The 18,814-nt window shown below is 34.4% G+C and overlaps 2 protein-coding genes across 2 annotated transcripts; one reads left to right on the plus strand and one right to left on the minus strand.

The window, feature by feature from the left end:
• Nucleotides 1-9,262: 9,262 nt before the first annotated feature.
• LOC120085411 (uncharacterized) lies at nt 9,263-12,030 on the minus strand. The gene is made up of 2 exons (XM_039041371.2): nt 10,472-12,030; nt 9,263-10,155 (listed from the first exon to the last, which is right to left on the minus strand). The coding sequence occupies exons 1-2, from the start codon at nt 11,382-11,384 to the stop codon at nt 9,647-9,649; spliced, it is 1,422 nt and encodes a 473-aa protein (XP_038897299.1). The 5' UTR covers nt 11,385-12,030; the 3' UTR covers nt 9,263-9,646.
• An 800-nt stretch (nt 12,031-12,830) lies between these two features.
• On the plus strand, nt 12,831-15,565 carry LOC120086789 (C2H2-like zinc finger protein). Its single transcript, XM_039043584.2, has one exon. The coding sequence runs from the start codon at nt 13,907-13,909 to the stop codon at nt 15,161-15,163; it is 1,257 nt and encodes a 418-aa protein (XP_038899512.1). The 5' UTR covers nt 12,831-13,906; the 3' UTR covers nt 15,164-15,565.
• The last annotated feature ends 3,249 nt before the right edge of the window (nt 15,566-18,814 follow it).

Here is an 18,814-nt window from a genome sequence, read left to right on the forward strand (position 1 = left end):
TTGGATTTAGATTCAATTCTTGATCAGATTGGCTAATTGAATCAAGTTTTGGAATTTGTCGTAGATCAAGCCACAACTTTAGGTTAATTCAAGTGTGCTAAAGAAGTTCTAAGGAGATTTTGTTTGGCGTTTTTTACCAAGTTGAGGTAAGTGGTACTATTATCGGTGTCTTTGTGCTAGGCGACCTAGTCTAGAATTATAAAGTTAACTAATGGACTCTTGAAGCATGATTTTGTTATTATGTTTTACTTGTTGCATGACAGTTATAAGTATTATGAGAATGTTCGAATTTCTAATCAGTACTGATATTATGTATGTAGTACATAAATAGACCAATAGAGCGTTACTGTCGCCTTGACGCATGTTTTATTTCAGAGGACCTACGGGTCTAGTTTCATGTTTGACAGTGTGCCTACGGGCCGCTAGACATGAGTGAGTTGAAAGGTTCACGTTCATGTTATTTTTCCATGTTTGACGGTGTTCCTAGAGGTCGCTAGACATGCGTGAGCTGACAGGTTTATGTTCATGTTACTTTTATTTTCATGTTTCATGTTTGACGGTGTGCCTACGGACCGCTAGACATGATTGAGCCGACAGGTTTACGTTCATGTTCTTTTCATGTTTGACGGTGAGCTTACGGGCTGCTAGACATGCATGAGCCGATAGGTTTACGTTCATGTTATTTCCATGTTTGACGGTGTGCCTACGGGCCGCTAGACATGCATGAGTCGACAGGTTCACGTTCATGTTATTTTCATGTTTGACGGTGTGCCTACGGGCCGTTAGGCATGCGTATCAAGGCAAGATAGTACGTCTTTTGGTTTTCCTTTCATCATCAAAAATCGATGTAGCTGTATGAGCCACGGGCCATCATTCTCTACTTGTGGATGCATAGCCTGATCCCGGTAATGGGATCACTTACTGAGTATTTTATACTCAAGCTTTCTTAATTTATGTTTTTTCAGGTAATGATAGGAACGGACCGGCAGGTGACGAGAGAGACCTATGATCTTGCCATATGGAACATGTAAATCGCTTCCGCTCAGTTTACGTTTTCAAGCTATTTAAAAGTTTTTATTTTAAACTTGACTTCATTATTTTAAGGGTCCCAAACAAAGGTTTTTCTTATTTGTTATTTATTTTGGAAAATTGTCTTTATTATTTTAATGCAAATTTATTTTCTTCAATGGTCAAAATTTTTTGAATGTAAATGTGTAATTATGAGTAACGACCCTTATCAGAGTACTCAAAAGGTCGGGTCGTTAGAGTTGGTATCAGAGCCTAGGTTTTAGGTTTTGTAGATTGACTTACGATGTAAGTCTTGGTTTTGTGTCCCTTATGGCTATTCATGGATCCTTCATCCTCGCCAGGTATGTTTTTTCATTAAATGTTTTATGGAAGATGTGTTTAAAAGTCTTCATATCTAAGCTTTATGTATTGACTGATTGTTATTGCTAGTTTAACGACCTGAAAGAAGCTAGTATGAGATGGCTATTTTGTTTTGGTGTTATGGAAAGAAAGGATCATAATAAGGCCATTTGACGTTTAATTCATGGAAGGATGGTTAGAAACGAAAAAACATTTGACTGTTCAGGGATATTGAAACCTGATAAAACTATGAAGTGTTATGCACTTATGACATGAAAGAAAGAAATTGATGTATTTGGTTAAGCTATAGAATAAGGTAAGTGAATTGGAAATTCACTGAGGAATAATATTAAGTTTTGCATTACGAGAATAAAACTAGTGGTGCTACAAGGAACGTTATCACAAGGCACACGTTCTTAGTTACGAGATTAAAGTTTCTTTATAAGATAAGAAAGAGGTGAAGAAGAGACTATAAATTCTATTAAGGATTACTAGATGTTAAAGTCAAAATGTTCCAAGAAAAATTTTGAAAGGATTAATAGGTCATGATCACTTTCATGGTATTGAAGTTGGTGGAGCGAGTAATGTATGGTGTGTTGGTTCTTTATGTAACGTGCCTAAAAGGAAGAAAAATTACTAGATGGAGGATAAAGCGATAGTATGAGGAACTCTTTACAAGACCTAGGTAAGATGAATTGATCAAGGAATGCTAAGATGGTTGAAATTATAGTTGCCTTTAGATGGGAGAAAACGAGTTATTAGATTGAAAAATTCTTAAAGTGCTTGGGTTGAACTATGTGTTTGTCGTAATGAAAAGGTTTAAGTTTAATTAACCATACCAAGAGGAAGGATAAATGTTTTGAAGTTTAAAAGCAATGTTATCTTGTGAAAATACCCTACTAAAGTTCCAAACTTGGAATGAAATTTTAGATTTCTGGAAAAAGTTTAAAGGTTCACATGTCTTGGTTTAGGGATTATGTTTCACTCAGAAAATAAAAAGTGCACTTTCAAGTTGTTGGGTTAAGCAATGATAAATGCGAAGAAAATAATAGTATTTAAGAAAAGTTTTTATTCATTTGGGGAGATAAATGGAAATTAATATGTTCTAGATTATCAAATAATTAAGAAAGGTTTGGATTTTAAGACATGATATGGGTGGATATAAGCATGGTTTGGTGTAAAATAGAAATCTCTCATTACCATTTGGAACTTTGGACTGCAGTAGGCATTATTCGAATATATATATATATATATATATATGTATATAAATAGATAGCTTGCTTAGGTTGTTGGATTGTAGACTATGAAAAGGGATTCGAATAGTCACATGTTTTGGCACAGATATATTCACTAGGAAAGTGAAATAGAGCATCTTGGATTTATTGGTCTTGGAAAAGATAAGGGAAGATGAAAGGATTTGAGAAATATTCTGTTGTTTTGAGAATGTAAGGGGAATTGATATTTTGAGATTAAGAACAAAGGTTTGGTTTGGTTTGGTTTCCAAGATAGGAAATATGTGTTTACGAACCTTTAGAGTTGGTATGAACAATCTCGTTACTATTTGGAACTATGGATCTTAGTATTTGTTGGTTGAATGGATATTCTGCATAAGCTATTGGTCATGGACACAATTTTAGCATGAGAATTTGATTAAGCTAGACTATCACGCGTTGGAAGAGTGCTTAGCAATCTTCTTCAAATTATAGTGGAGTCGAAGGAAATAACATTTTATGAAAGGATGTTTAATAGTAATATTGCTAGAAACTATGGAAATAGAAAGAGTAAGGCCTCGTTAAAGAGGAAAAATATGTTGAAAGGTATTAGCAAGGTTTAGAGATTTTGATTGTAGACACGAATATCTAGAACAAGGAATTAATGAAGCCATCGATTTGATTTGAAGGTGCAAGTAATCTAACTCCAAGTAAAAAACAAGCTATATGAGTATTAAGGTTGAGTAAGTTTGATCTCCCAGAATAACCCCTAGCACTAGAGATGAACTTAAATTGAGAGCAACTCATATCCTTAAGGCTCCTCATAGAAGGAATCTAGTAGAGTTGGAATAACCTAAGTCACTGATACAAGAACCATTTAGCAAAGTGTTTCATATGTGCCTTAATGTTTTGCCTTGGAGCACATCAGCTTTGTTTATTAGGAAAGAAAGATGAATCATGCGACTTTGTATCAACTGTTACGGATTGAATATGATAACGTGTCTCGGTTGCAGGGGATTGTCTGGACAATTAGGTGCCGAATCCAAATTCTGAATCCTGAACTTGAGATGTCATGAGTGATATGTTTTTTGTTGCATGGACAGTGAGGTGACCCACTCTATGGGGTGTGAAAATTCTCAATATAGATTTATGCAATCAATAAGGTCTTTATCTTAGAAACTGGCATCAGGTAATGGTTACAGCTATTATGAGGTTATGGTGATGTATTTTTATGTGGACTTCAAGAGTCTCATTTAAGTGAGATTTTCAGACTCGTGCATAGGAGGGTCTAAAGGGTGATATGTGTTTAATTTAAGATTAAAGAGTAACATGATATTGTCTCAGATAAGTTATACAATTCATGATAGGAGGTGAAGACTTTCTGAAACGTGGAGTTAACGCTAATTAAAAGTTCTTTGGCAGTATTATCAGTCTGAAGAAGCAATTTGAAAATATGAGGATGAGACAAGAACTAAATATCACGAGCCTTTAAGGACTTGAACTTTCGAGGATGAAAGCCTATTAAGGAGGGAAGAATGTAACATCCCGAATTTTAGGAAAATTTAAGTTAATTATCTAAAATTATTGAGTTTAAATTTTCCTTTCATTTGGAAAAATGGGATTAAATTGAAATAATTGAAAATATTTTATTGATTAAATTAAATTTAATTGATTAGATATTCGAACTAATTATCTTGAAAATATTGAATTTTGCTTCCTTTGATTTTGGATTTTAAGGCCAACTTAACAAAAAAAAGTAAAGAGATAATTAATTTCATGTGGTTTTGAATTGATTTAAATATTTGGAAGGATTTAATTTGTATCAAATTGATGGATTTTATGCCCTTTAATTTTGGTTTTTGAAGTCTAAATTAAGATAATTTGAAATTTTAATTGATTTATAAATTTAATAGAATCTTTGGAGATTTTGGAGATTTTTTGATAAAACATTTTATTTATCTTTTAAAAATTTGAACATAAAAAGAGAATTGAGAATTTTTCGAAATTAAATGAGTGAAAAGATGTCAAAATGGGAGAGAAAGCAATTCGATTTTTCAACGACGGCTTCTAAAAAATTGTCGAGTCTAGATTTTGTACCGTTGGATCGTGCTCAAATTTGGTCAATCTGTTCGAGACATATAGAGTTTCATTTTGAACGGTTGGATCGTTGTTTGAAGCTTTGATTTATTCGTAATCGTTGCTGAATAAAATCTGTAAAACTAAAAATTTTCCTTCTTTCTCACTGTCGAAAACCCTCTTCATGCAAGACCCTCACTACCAGCCGCTAGCCTAAACAATTTATGTCATCCGATAGAAACACCCACTGCCTATCTATGGCAGCCACAAGTCGACACACCGTCGGCCGCCACTGCCCCGATCTTTGTCGGAATTTTGAGGAAAACCTTGGGTAAGACTTATTTTTTCCTTATAATTTGGGAGGTGAAGTTCACCCCTTTGATTTTGAGTTAGCATTGACCATCAAGCTAGAGACTATTTTTTTCACAAAAAATGGGTGAAGATCAGTAAGTTTTGTAAGTTGTTGGATGGTTATTCTTTTAGATTGAAAGTAATAGTGGAAAATTAATTTATTGATTTTGGATTTAATTCTTGATCAGATTTACTAATTGAATCAAGTTTTGGAATTTATTGTGGATCAAGCCACAACTTTAGGTTGATTCAAGTGTGCTAAAGAAGTTCTAAGGAGATTTTGTTTTGCGTTTTTACCAAGTTGAGGTAAGTGGTACTATTATCGGTGCCTTTGTGCCAGGCGACCTAGTCTAGAATTATAAAGTTAACTAATGGACTTTTGAAGCATGATTTTGTCATTATGTTTTACTTGTTGCATGACAGTTATAAGTATTATAAGCATGTTCGAATTTCTAATCAGTACTGATATTATGTATCTGGTGCATGAATAGACCAATAGAGTGGTTTACTATCTCGCCTTGATGCATGTTTTATTTCAGAGGACCTATGGGTGTAGTTTCATGTTTGACGGTATGCCTATGGGCCGCTAGACATGCGTGAGTCGAAAGGTTCACGTTCATGTTATTTTTCCATGTTTGATGGTGTGCTTACGAGCCGCTAGACATGCGTAAGTCGACAGGTTTACATTCATGTTACTTTTATTTTCATGTTTCATGTTTGATGGTGTGCCTACGGGCCGCTAGACATGAGTGAGACGACAAGTTTACGTTTATGTTATTTTCATGTTTAACGGCGAGCCTACGGGCCGCTAGACATGCGTGAGCCGACAGGTTTACGTTCATGTTATTTCCATGTTTGACGGTGTGCCTACGGGCCGCTAGACATGCGTGAGTCGACGGGTTCACGTTCATGTTATTTTCATGTTTGACGGTGTGCCTACAGGCCGTTAGACATGCGTATCAAGGCAAGATAGTACATCTTTTGGTCTTCCTTTCATCATAAAAAAACCGATGTAGCCGTATGAGCCACGGGCCATCATCCTCTGCTCGTGGATGCATAGTCTGATCCCAGTAATGGGATCATTTACTGAGTATTTTATACTCAACCTTTCTTAATTTATGTTTTTCAGGTAATGATAGGAATGGACCGGCGGGTGACGAGAGAGACTTGTGATCATACCATATGGGACATGTAAATCGCTTCCACTCAGTTTACGTTTTTAAGCTATTTAAAAGTTTTGATTTTAAACTCGATGTTGGTCAAAATTTTATTTGTTTAAGTTATTTTTTTCTTCATTATTTTAGGGGCCCCGAACAAAGATTTTTCTTATTTATTATTTATTTTGGAAAATTTTCTTTATTATTTTAATGAAAATTTATTTTTCTCAATGGTCAAAATGTTTTGAATGTAAATGTGTAATTATGAGTAACAGCCCTTATCAGAGTATTCAAAAGGTCGAGTCGTTACAATAGATATCATCCTTAGATTATTTAAAATAAACTCATACATATTTGAAACGAAAACAAAATGTAGAAATAAACTCATATACATATCATGTACCACATTCTCAAAGTATATAGAGTACACAGTACAAAATTAATAAACCTCGAGCAGATCTTAACTGAGAATTGGTAGACTAGATCTGTCTTGGAAAAGCCAGTCGTCGTGTCGTAAGATCCGTGGTGTTATGTTTCACGTTGCCTCTACTGGAGTCTCGTTAGTTAGCTAGATCTGTTAGTCTCTACCATCTAGACATTTGTTCGATCTGTTCTAGATTCATTCTGTTCATCCATATCGTTGGAGAATGCCTCCTTCACCACAGATGTGTACTTTGGTTGCTTGCGAGTAGTGAGCCCTCGTCGTCGTCAATTTCTACTGTTGGAGTCGGCTAAAGTTGGACTCATCGAAGTAGATGAGTAATAGAGAAGGAGATTGTCAAGGTAGATGAAGGAGTTTAGAGAGGGAGAGGAAGAAAGTGAGGGTTGCGTCAGAGAGAGAAAAAGAATGGATTTTTTTAGGGCTGCGACATAGAAGGAAGAAGTGTGGATTGGAGAGGAATGAGCATTTTACTTCCCTAATTTTCTCCTGTTTTCTTCTTAAAGAAAATGTGGATGAAGACTTGTTAGTAAATAATAATATGAAGTTTAAAACTTTTATGAAATTTAGGCTTACTATTAAGATCTTCTGTGTAAAAAACTTTGTTTCTTTTTATGTTAGTTTTTTCGTTGTGCAATTAGTGAATTGTAAGAGATACATGCAATCTATGATGCATCCAAATATTAGCTTAGAGACAGTTTAAAACTATTTTTCAAATATCATGATTTAAATAATTCGTTTTAAAATTCAAGAGACCTATTCACACTTTTAAGAATTAGAGCAAACTGTTACATCCCAACCCAGATTCTCTATTGAACCTAGAACGAGATGTGACAACAATAGACTTCGAGTGTGCAATGGAACCTATTGTCAAAACTTTTCTTATCTTAAACTTTAACTTCTTGATTAGTCCTGTATATCTCAAACCACTTCTAGACCTTGATGTCCCATGGAACATTTGTTTAGATATTTCATGAGTAGCTACTTCAGCCACAACTTCTTTTTCGTCTCTGGATCTCTTGTTACTTGAACTACTCACTGTGAATAATTTGAAAAGGATTTTGCAAAATAATTTAAAAAGTATTTTGTGAAATAGGCCAACGTTTACGATGATACCTATTATTTAATATTATAAAGTTTTTCAAGGAAAGAAATTTATTTTTCCCCCTATTACTGGTCATTAACATTTTTATATAATTTTATAATCTTTTGCACATACCTGGATAATATTGTTGATATGCTCGGCAGGGAATAAACTTAAGCTTAAGTTACATATTTGATCGAAGAAAGTTAGAATTTCATCCTATAATTTTAAAATATTAGAATTTAGTCTCTATGATTGGATAAAACCTCATAAATTAATCTATATAATTTGATAAAATCTTCATAAATTGTCCATACTATTAATACTATTTATAAAACTTATCAAATCACAAAGACTAAATTCTAATTATAAAACATACAAACTAAATTTTGAATTTCTTCAAAGAGAACAAATTTACAATTTAACCTAAAATGAATGTACAAAATTTCTATACTTCTATAGTAGTTAGAACACCGTTAATTTTGATAGTTAACACTACTATGAATTTTGAATTTTTTTTTTCATTGGTAAAAAAATAACATAAATTGACTCATATCCAATAATAAACAATTCAAAATGTAGGACATATTTGGAGTAATTTTAAAGTGATCAAAATCAATTGACAGAGTGATTTTTGGAATTGTTTCAAATAATTTTTTGTTAGATACAAAATTAATTTAAAACACACATTTAATCACTCAAATTTTAGTTAATATTTAATTTTATACTTTAAAATAATAATATGTGAAAATATTATACTAGTCCATATACTTTTGAAACTTCTCTTTTTTAATTATATACTTAATGCTGAAATTTAGTATTCGTATTTTCAATAAATAGGTTTATTTGATAACCATTTAGGTCCCATCTGGTAATTATTTCATTTTTTGTTTTGGTTTTTGAAAACTAAACCTATTTCATTCATATTTCTTACAATGATTTGCATCTTTGTTGAGTACTTAAATTATTAACCAAATTTCAAAAATAAAACAAATTTTTAAAAACTACTTTTTTTAGTATTCAAAATTTGGCTTCGGTAAAAATTAAATAACAAAAGAAGAAACTTGTAAGTGAAAATAATGTCTATAGACTTAATTTTCAAAAATAAAAAATAATAATAATAACCAAGTATTTACCAAACAATGAATTAATTTTTGTTTTTGAAAACCGTACTTATTTTCTCACAATTTCATACCCATTATTTTCATATTTCTTATGTAACTATTTGAATTTTTTAAAACAATTATTTTTAGTTTTCAAACTTTGGATTTGACTATGAAAATACGACAATAAAATATATAAATCGATAGATGGAAGTTACGTATATATATTTAATTTTAAAAATTAAAAATAAAAATGTAAATGATCACCAAAGGAATAGTTAATTATTAGTTGAATATATGAATGACTAAATTTAAAAAATATGAAATGAGTTGATTTTCAACTAAACGAATGTATGACGACTGTCACCAACCTCATAGCACAACTTACATAAATATGTACTCTCCAGACATTTAAACTCTCACCTTGCATTTTGTTTTATTACTATTATTTTCTTTTTAGAAAGAATCCGGCATAATTTTAAATTATATATATATATAATGCAATAAATCGTCAACTACAGACCAAAAGATTCAAACAATTTCAGTTATTGATTACTAGAAATCGTATCCCAAATAAGCCGGCAGTGTGATGATCTAAAGCCGCTGCCGCTCCGCTGGAGAAGTAGAGTTTAATCAGAAGTTGGAACGGAGAGGTGAGAATCATATTAACAAACCCTTCACCCAATCCAAATAATGAAGAATGAACACAACTCATGTCAGTTGATTGTCCTTAATTACATTCTTCTATTCTTTCTTTCGTGCAATTCAAATCTCACTTTGCTCATATTAACAAACACACCGCTTCCGGAATTGGCTGAAATAAGTCAAGACAGAGAAACCCGTACGAAATTTTCACTTCACGTTTTACTTGCAATCCGTTGCTCATCTTCCACAACAATTTCAAAAAGTTCAATTTCATCGCAAATTTCCATGTCATTGGACAACTCATCGTCCTCTCGATGATCAACAACAACATTGTTGCTGGGTTTTGGAGTCAGCCGACTAAACCACTGGGAATCGATCATTCCCATTGAGAAAAGCTCTCTGCTATCTTCGTACCCATTTCCATGGAAACCACCGGCGGTATTCACAAGCGGACTTACAAAGCATGGATTCGGTGTTCTTTGAGCTGGTATGTACTTGAACACGCTTTGCCCCAAATTTACCGAAACTGTAACGTCTGCGTTGGCTGCCAGAGTTGGATACAATGGGCTTCCAAATTCCTCTGACTTGCAATGAATCACGTGCACCAATTCCGAATCCACTGTGAAGAACACTTTCTTTTGTTTTGGATCAAACCCACATCCGATCACCTTCTCTGGCCTTCCCCAGTCTGCTCTTTCAGATTCAAACACTAATTTTATTCCTGAAGGAAAGGAAATCAATAACAGAAGTAGAAAAGAGCATAACAGTTCTAATTTGGTAGTACTGCCTAACACTGCTTGCCTATAATGACCAAAATAAAAAACATTTATTTTCGCTAATGTTGTTTGGTATTAAACAAATCAATCCGATATTTTTATATGCTATGTTATTTTACTTTTTAATTGCTAAACAAAAAACCAGAGTGTCCGAAAGGGGGAAAAATGTAGTTCTTTTGATTTCTCCTTTTCAGAAAAGAAGAATGGGGGTTTGGATTTGTACTTGATAATTGAAATTGAATGATTTTTTTGGGATTTTACCGTCGAGATAGACTGAGCCATTGGAGTTGAATCCGATGCTACCGGAATAGCTGCCGGGAAGTTTAGAAGGGGCGGAGCCGCCGGAAATGAGCCCGACGGATACCATCACATCTTCAACTACTTCATCTTTCTCGCCTTTCCCATTGATCTTCGATTCCTCAACGTTGCTAACTTTGTTATTCGATGTAAAATAGGCCAGAGACTCTGAGCTTGCCTTCGAGCTATGATTCTCGGGTATCAGTTTGATTCTTTCCCCTTCTTTCGACGCTCCGGTAGGTTCGTTTTCATGGCCAGAAATATTCAGAATCGTGATCTCAAAGTACGCTTCTTGTGGGAAAGATGCCAGGGGAGGACCCGGTAATGGCAGAGTAGTTCTGATTGCAGAGGAAGCAGAGGGATAAGAAGAGATTGTATTGTTAATCGTGTTCTTAAACCCAGAATTAAGCCTAATCCTTTGCATAAAATCGGCCGATCCTTGACTCACTTCCCAGCTAATTTCCGCCTCAGGTATCTCCTTCTCGATCTCTCCGGCCGTACATAAACCCAACATTCGGGATCTTGAAGTTGGAGAAGACGACGTGTAGTCCGTAAAAGCGAATTGGGTCCATCCATTTTCGACGGCGTCATTAACGAGCGAAGGGTTGTCATCCCAACTGAACAAAGGCTTTTGAGAAACCCCACGAGGGTAAAAATTACTGAGTCGCCTTTTTCCCTCTGATTCAGATTGGTGATGAAGTTTCAGAGTCCCAGAACCTGATCGCTGTTGAGAGTTCTCCACACTCTGTAACTTCTCAATAGTTTCTGATTCAACAAGACCCCGCCGCCGCCGCCTCCAAAAGTACAAACCGGTGAGTAACAATGCAAGAACTGCAATAGACACGGCAGCTACAGCAACAACGGAGGATCCAGCCATTTTCAAGACCTGAAAGTTCCCCCGTGTTGTGATTTTACGTGGAATGGAGAATAGGAAGAAACTTTCGAGAAGAGGGAATGGCGGAGGAAGTTAATATAAGAAACAAGCAAGTGGGGGCGGCAGAAAAATAGGCATGCGTGGACTAAAGACCTTTTCCAAGCAAGAAGAAAGCAAGACAGGTTAATAGTCGTCTCATCTTATGGCTTGAAGTTGAAGCAGTTGAAAGGAATAGACAGAGCTCAGTATTTATTTAATACAAATTAGGCAACAGAGTTTTCTAATAGAAAATGGAATGTGCTGATTCATCCCGTTTCAGAAGGGTGGAGAGAGATGCCTGGACGGATAGTGTTTGATTACTTGGAATTGGGATTAGCACCTTGAGAAAGTTAACCATTCAAATGAAAATCAGGGTTTTTAGTTTTTCCCCTTTATTTTATGCTTGGGAGGGGACAGATGGTGGGATTTTGGGCCACTCCGCCGTACACGGCGACTGTTAAAATGTGAGTAAAAGAACCAACTAACACAAAACACCACAAACATTTGTTCATGTTACCTCAGACAGTTCAGTTATTGCCATTAACAGGAATTCTTTTTGGGTGAAACTAAAAGGAAGTATGTCATTCAAACATGGGAAATCTTTATTTGAATTAAACTCAGTAAATTTCAATTAATAATAAATTTAGAGTGGGAGAATCTTGGAAGTCCTCACGCAACATTGTCTTATTAAGAAAATGACTCAGAACCCCCACAAAAAGGCTAAGCTGAAAATCCACTTTGCGATGGAGACAGATGGAAGGAAAAGGATAGTGACTTCCATTCTGTATGGCCTTTGTAAAAGTTGCAAGATATTATTATATTATTTGCTGCATTTTCCCATTTCATCACTCTTTTTTTTCCCCCTTCAAATTACTATTTTCATTTGTTTAATGGGAAGGAAAAGCACAATTATAAATTTATTAATAGTCGGCAATGACTTTAATCTTTTTGATCCACAAATAATTAGTGGAGATCTTCAACTTGGATGAGACGCTAAAATTAAATTACCAAAATACACATTTGGCATGATCCTCTGCCTCTCCTATTTTCAGTAATTCCAAGTTCTTACATAACTGCTAATTTTTAGCATGATTTTGTGGTTGAGAATGTAGTAATTAATGTTATTTTCTATTATGATTGAGGTGGTGGTCTTTTTAAGGAGTGGGGGTGTCTGGTAGTATAATTTCATATGGGCAGGGGAAGATAGCTATAACTCCATTATTAATGATAATATCAACTCTATGCACAGTTAATATTTTGGCTTTTTTAAGATGGGTAATGGTTGAGAGTGAGAACTATTATTGCTTTTTGTGTTAATAATATGCCATCATAATCAAAGAGACCTACTTTTCTTTGAGAATATGGAACCATGATTTCTGATCTCAATCAGACCACTCTAAATTATATCTATAAAATAACTCATCTAGTTTTGTTGTTTTCTCACACTTGGTTGAAATCAAATCCAAACAAACTGATCTCCCTTTCTAAAAACTTAATAATCTAATAGGTTCAAAATGGCAGTAACTTTTTTCAAAAGCAGAAAAAGAAAAAAAAAGGGGGGGGGGGGGGGGGGGGGGGAGAATTCAATAAATGTATAAAGAGGCAAGTAAGAGCCAGTCCAATTTCGAATGTTTGTGTTCCAGCAGACAGATTCCTCCCAAGTAATGATTGGATGCTGCTGTTGCTGCTTCAAAGTTCAAACCAAGCCCATCCCATCACCCAGTCTCTTAAATTAACCAACCATTGAAAGATTTATAAAACTAAGGAACCGTAAATGCCCCAATTTTTTGTTTTCTATGTTGTGAATTGTATTGGGGGAGGAGACAAAGTCCCGTCATACGTTTTTTTTTTTCATTGAACTTTTTGGATAAGGTATAATTTGATATTTCTTGAAATGGGTTGTTTTCAAAAGGTTAAAATTTAATGAGATGGGAAGCACGTTCGTCCCGACACCAATCTTCTCCCTCAATCGGTGACTCGCTGCATCTTGCCGCCACACATATATGCTTTCGCATAATATCTTTTTAGGAATCTCATGTTATGAAACTTCCCTCTTCTTCTTTCCCTTAGCTGGCAATCTTCTTTGCTTTTCTAACCTAATAATCATTGTTATTATTGTCTAATTTTCTTATTATTTTTATTAACTTAAAACACATAATTCAACAAAAAGAATAAACACATTTCCGCCTCAATGTCACAGGATTCTGTGTATCATTTTAATATGTGCACTACCATTTATTCAATTTAATTTTGTTCCATGGTTGTTATGTGTGGGGGAATTTAAGACACGTGTTGGTTTTGATGATTAGGCCCGATCTGGATTTTCGTGGCATGGGCCGGAGTTATTGGGCTTGGGCCCGTATAATGATTTCCCCCTATGGATCCAAATATCTGAGTTAGGGCCCAAATAACACGCCAAGTTGCCCGAGACTCAGACGGTGACTCGGTGAGTGAGGCCAGAACCCTTCTGAGTTTTGGGATAAGCAATGAATAACACGAATTTCGTCTGTTATCCTATGGTTGCTCTGCCATTATTACCTTCCTCTCAGTTGCTGTTTTCGAATAACGTTATCGATTTCAAGCACAGGGTCTCCATTGTTGTAAAACCCACTCTTCGGGATTCGTGTAGATGGCGAATCCGAGCCACTGCCGAAAACGGAGCTTCATCGGCGTCGACTTCCCAGATCGACATGGTGAGGAACAGGGAGGGGGTTTTTACTGCCAAACAAAGCAAGGTCGTTGTGCTTTGGGATCTTGACAACAAACCCCCTCGTGGGCCGCCGTACGAGGCGGCTATGGCGCTGAAACGAGTGGCGCAACGTTTTGGCCAAGTGGTCGACATGTCGGCTTACGCCAATCGCCACGCCTTTATCCATTTGCCGCAATGGGTCGTTGAAGAACGCCGCGAGCGTCGGCAATTGGACATTCTTGAGCGAAAAGGGTTGTTCACGCCGTCCGAATCGTACGTCTGCGAGGTTTGCGGTCGCAAGTGTAAAACAAACCTAGACCTTAAGAAGCATTTCAAGCAACTTCACGAGCGCGAGCGCCAGAAGAAATTGAACAGAATGAGGTCTCTCAAGGGCAAAAAGCGACAGCGTTATAAGGAAAGGTTCGTATCTGGAAACCATAAGTACAATGAAGCAGCGAGGTCTCTGATTACTCCCAAAGTTGGGTATGGGTTGGCCTCAGAATTGAGACGTGCTGGGGTTTTTGTGAAAACAGTTGAGGATAAGCCTCAGGCAGCTGATTGGGCTTTGAAGAGGCAGATGCAACACTCGATGAGTCGTGGTATTGATTGGATGTTTCTTGTTTCCGATGATTCGGATTTCTCAGAGATGTTAAGGAAGGCTAAGGAAGCTAATTTGGGAACTGTGGTGGTGGGAGATCGTGATAGGGCATTGGGTAGGCACGCAGATTTATGGGTTCCATGGATGGAGGTTGAAAATGGGGATGTTACAGAGGAGGATTTGGTGCCCAAAAGATGGAGGATGAGGAGAAGAGACGAGGAAATGGATGAAGATGATGATGGCTTTTCAGTTTCTAGTTTCTATGGAGACATTGAAGCTGGTAGTGATTTGGAGAGTGTAGTGGAAGAGCTTGCTTCCACTAGTACGGAGTTCAATGGTTTTAGAATTTCTGCATTTTCAGAAGGGGAAGATGAAGAAGAAGACGATTGGGTTGAAGAGGATCTGGCACCTGACTATCTGTTAGTGATGAGTGACGAGGAAGATGGGCATCTCTGATATGTCAGCATGTGATGATCATACATTTCATTTGTACATTGAAAATTTTACTAAAATTCATTCATTGTGAAGGATCTTTGTTTTATTGGATGAAGTTGATGATATCCTGATTGCTCGCTTAAGACATGCGTAAGAAGATTGGCATCTCCAAAGGTGTGCGGTGTCATGAATTCATTATCCAACACCCGAGTCTTCCAATATCAGCTGTGTGGCTACTTGGCTTCCACATTTGAAGGTTCAGATTTTCCATTACCAACATTTACCTTTTTTTTTTTCCTTTCATTCCCCAATATCTATCTGTGATGTAAAATCCACGGACATGCTCTCTTTGTCCAAGATGCATGATTTGATATTTGATCTGATCTTCCATCTAAATATAAAAATCATATGCTTCCTGTTGAACTGGGGGCCGCTGCATATGCTCCAAAAATTTAGCTTTCCATTCAAGACTCGCTATCTCTTTGGCACTTGCTGTATGGTACTGAGGACTTTATATTGAACCTAACCGACTTTTTGACTAGAAGAGTTGCTCTTTCAGTTTTCAACTGGTTTGGTTAAGCCTTTAGAGGATAGATTTAATTTAATAAAGGCAGATACAGATGTATTAAGACATATAGATGTTGATGGATCTCGCTCATTTTGTCAAACATTAGCATCACACACATTTGGTTTGGCATTTACAATGGAGACAGAACAGAAGCATTGCTTAGAGCATAAGAATTGTTTATTTATGATTGGTTGGGAAGGGAAGTCAAAGGTGAATTCAGATTGAATATATAACATGTTGGATTTGAGTATCAATTGTGAACTCAGTTTGAAATGCGAGTAGTGATTGATAGTCATCCGAACTTTTGAAAGAGGAAGATCGAGGGGAAAGAATGAAGATGAGGGAGTTGGTCCAAAAAGTCTGCCTCTTTTTAGGAGTGTGTAGTGGGTCGTACGGCCCCATTTGATTGGTTTGGGGGTGAGAACGGAGGAGAGGGAAGTGGGTGTCGGCATTGAGAGTTTGATTGTTCGAGGGAAGTTGTAGGTTGTGAATTGTAACAGTGAGTGGATAATATTTTCACGCAACATACATATTATATTAAATTGTCCAATCATAATTCTTTATTATATATATTATCATACATAAAAGATTGATACATCTTATTGAATTGAAACTCATCGTATTTATGTCAGTTGTCAAGTCAAGAGTTTCAATGATTAAGAGCCCAAATTGCGGTCTTTCATCTTTCCGGTTCTGGTGCCATCACATCCCCTCCCATTATTTTACTCCTTTTTCTGCTTCCTTTCTTTTCCCCCATCATGGTATCAATACCACTCCAAAAATTAATGCCACGCATTTGTTTCTCCATGTTTGTCTCTATGGTTTACAAAAGTTTGGCTCAATTCTTTTTCACTTTCTTTCAATTATTCTCTTATTTCTTTCGAAATTTGCAATTTTATCTTCAAATTCGTTAGACTATTGGGAATTTTTCAGGTTACTGACATATTGGTTCCTGTTTCAATTTCCATCCAAAATTTTATGCTTTGTAACAATTTCATTTTTTATTTTGAAAATCAATCGTATTTTTTCTCAATTTTTTTTAGAATGATTTGCATCTCTTTACTTTATAAGAATTGACTTTGGAGTTAAATTCCAAAAACAAAAATCAGATTTTAAAAATTATTTTTTTTAGTCTTTAAAATTTGATTTGGTTTTTGAAAATATTGATAAAAAGTAGATAACAAAACAAAAAATTTTAGAGGTGGATGGTGTGTTTGTCGTTTAATTTTCAAAAACTAAAAATAATAAATAAAAATGGTTATCAAACGGTACTTAAATAATTTCTATAGTATTTTAGAATATTTATATAAGTTTAAGTAATATTGTAATTTTTGAAAGAATAAGATTTTTTAGAAAGACCAACTGACCAAGGGCAAAGCAAAAAGTTCAAATTTACAATATGTTTAATTAATTGAAGCATATGAAATTAAAACTTTGGAAAATGATTGGATTTTTTTTTATTATTATTTTAGAGTTTGATTAGATACAAATACAACCTAAATTAAACTTGAAAATTACATAATGACATTTTGTTATATGTATAAATAAGTTCGTTCATTTTCTTAAATTTGAAAATAATTTTTTAACTTTTCTTTATTTTGTCCCTCTTGTTATTTGATGCTAATTATTATGGCTTGGCTTGTTCTAATATTTTCTGGAATGGCATTCGTAGGTGAATGAAAATTTAGATGAAGAATTAAACTTAAATAAAAAAATCAAAATTTCTAATTGATTTTTTCAGAAATTTGGAAGAATTAGAAAATTATGCATTTTCTTTATTTTATTCTATGTGAAACAATAACTTAAGATTGAGTAACTTGTTTACCTTCCAAGGAAAAACCGATGGTCGGAAAGGAAATATCTAAAATAGCCTGAAAGGAAGAAATATGCACTTTTATATATATACTAGACGCAATGCATATGGCTATAGGCTTTGGAACATGAATTTTATCAATGAAATTTTAATAACAAATTAATATAAGTTTTATTAAAATTAAATAACAAATATCTGACATAAAAATTAAAAATAATAAAAAATATTTAATAGCCAAATATATATATATATATATATATATATATTATTTTATGTTAATTCACAACCGATATAAAAAAAATTTGCACGTGTTTAAGGACCTTTGGAATATTTAAAACATAAAATTTTATGGTGACATACATTTTAAATCAATATACTTTTGATGGGAGTAGTATAAACCATAAATTTGGTACATGAAATTAAAAGTAGATGAAATAACCATCTAAATCATCAACCAACTCAAGAATAATATCTTTGATGAATACTAGTTTTGTTGGCATGCTTGTGTAATTCAAGGTTAGAGATATATATGATACTAATACCTTTGTATTAGATCTTTTTAATTTATCAAATTTGATCTTGTTGTTCATTATGATAGTTGTCATGGATAGTTCTCCTAACATAATGAATAAACACGTTAAATTCAAACACATGAAAAATGGGTAAAATTTTTTGCTCAAACAATAAATAAGATATCTAAGATTCTGATAAAACTAAAACCATAGAAATTTAATCAAAGATCTAATTAAAACTAATAAAATAATAATATAAAATTTCAAGTACTAACAAAAAGTACATACTCCGTATTTAAATTTTAAAATAACACAAATATGTAAATTTTTGTTATAATTGAAAAGGAATATAGTTTATATAATTACCTACAAATTGAAAATTAAAAAGTGTTGCCGCTCGTTGATGAATTCAATTGCTGCATTTCTGAATCCATATAATCGTTATTGTTAATAATACTCCTTCTAAACCTTATCCTTTATTTTCACGTCCGTTCTTCTTCCATTTTCCTCATTCAAACTCACCTCCATTTCTTATCTACCGACTCAATTCTTTTTTATTTTTGCTTCTATAATTTACTCACCCATCTCCTTGAAAAAGGAATTTAAAAAATAAAGAAAATGAAAATAAATTTCTTATGAAATCAGAATTTAAATTTGAGAATAACTTAAATATTTTGTAGTGTTGGAAATAAATCTAATAATCAAAATTTAAACTTCAAGATACTATGCATATATGACTCCCCCCCCCCCCCCCCCCCCCCCCCCAATGGTTAATGGAC

Source organism: Benincasa hispida, chromosome 9 (genome assembly GCF_027475165.1).
Source record: "Benincasa hispida cultivar pf3 chromosome 9, pf3_genome.v1.1, whole genome shotgun sequence".
Taxonomy (NCBI): domain Eukaryota; kingdom Viridiplantae; phylum Streptophyta; class Magnoliopsida; order Cucurbitales; family Cucurbitaceae; genus Benincasa; species Benincasa hispida.

What these genes read in the sequence shown, in the direction of transcription:
- LOC120086789 (XM_039043584.2), top strand. Translation starts at nt 13,907, where the DNA reads ATGAATAACACGAATTTCGTCTGTTATCCTATGGTTGCTCTGCCATTA.
- LOC120085411 (XM_039041371.2), bottom strand. Translation starts at nt 11,384, where the DNA reads ATGGCTGGATCCTCCGTTGTTGCTGTAGCTGCCGTGTCTATTGCAGTT. An exon ending in TGGCTCAGTCTATCTCGACG is followed by an intron (nt 10,156 to 10,471) that starts GTAAAATCCCAA and finishes CCTTTCCTTCAG; the next exon opens with GAATAAAATTAGTGTTTGAA.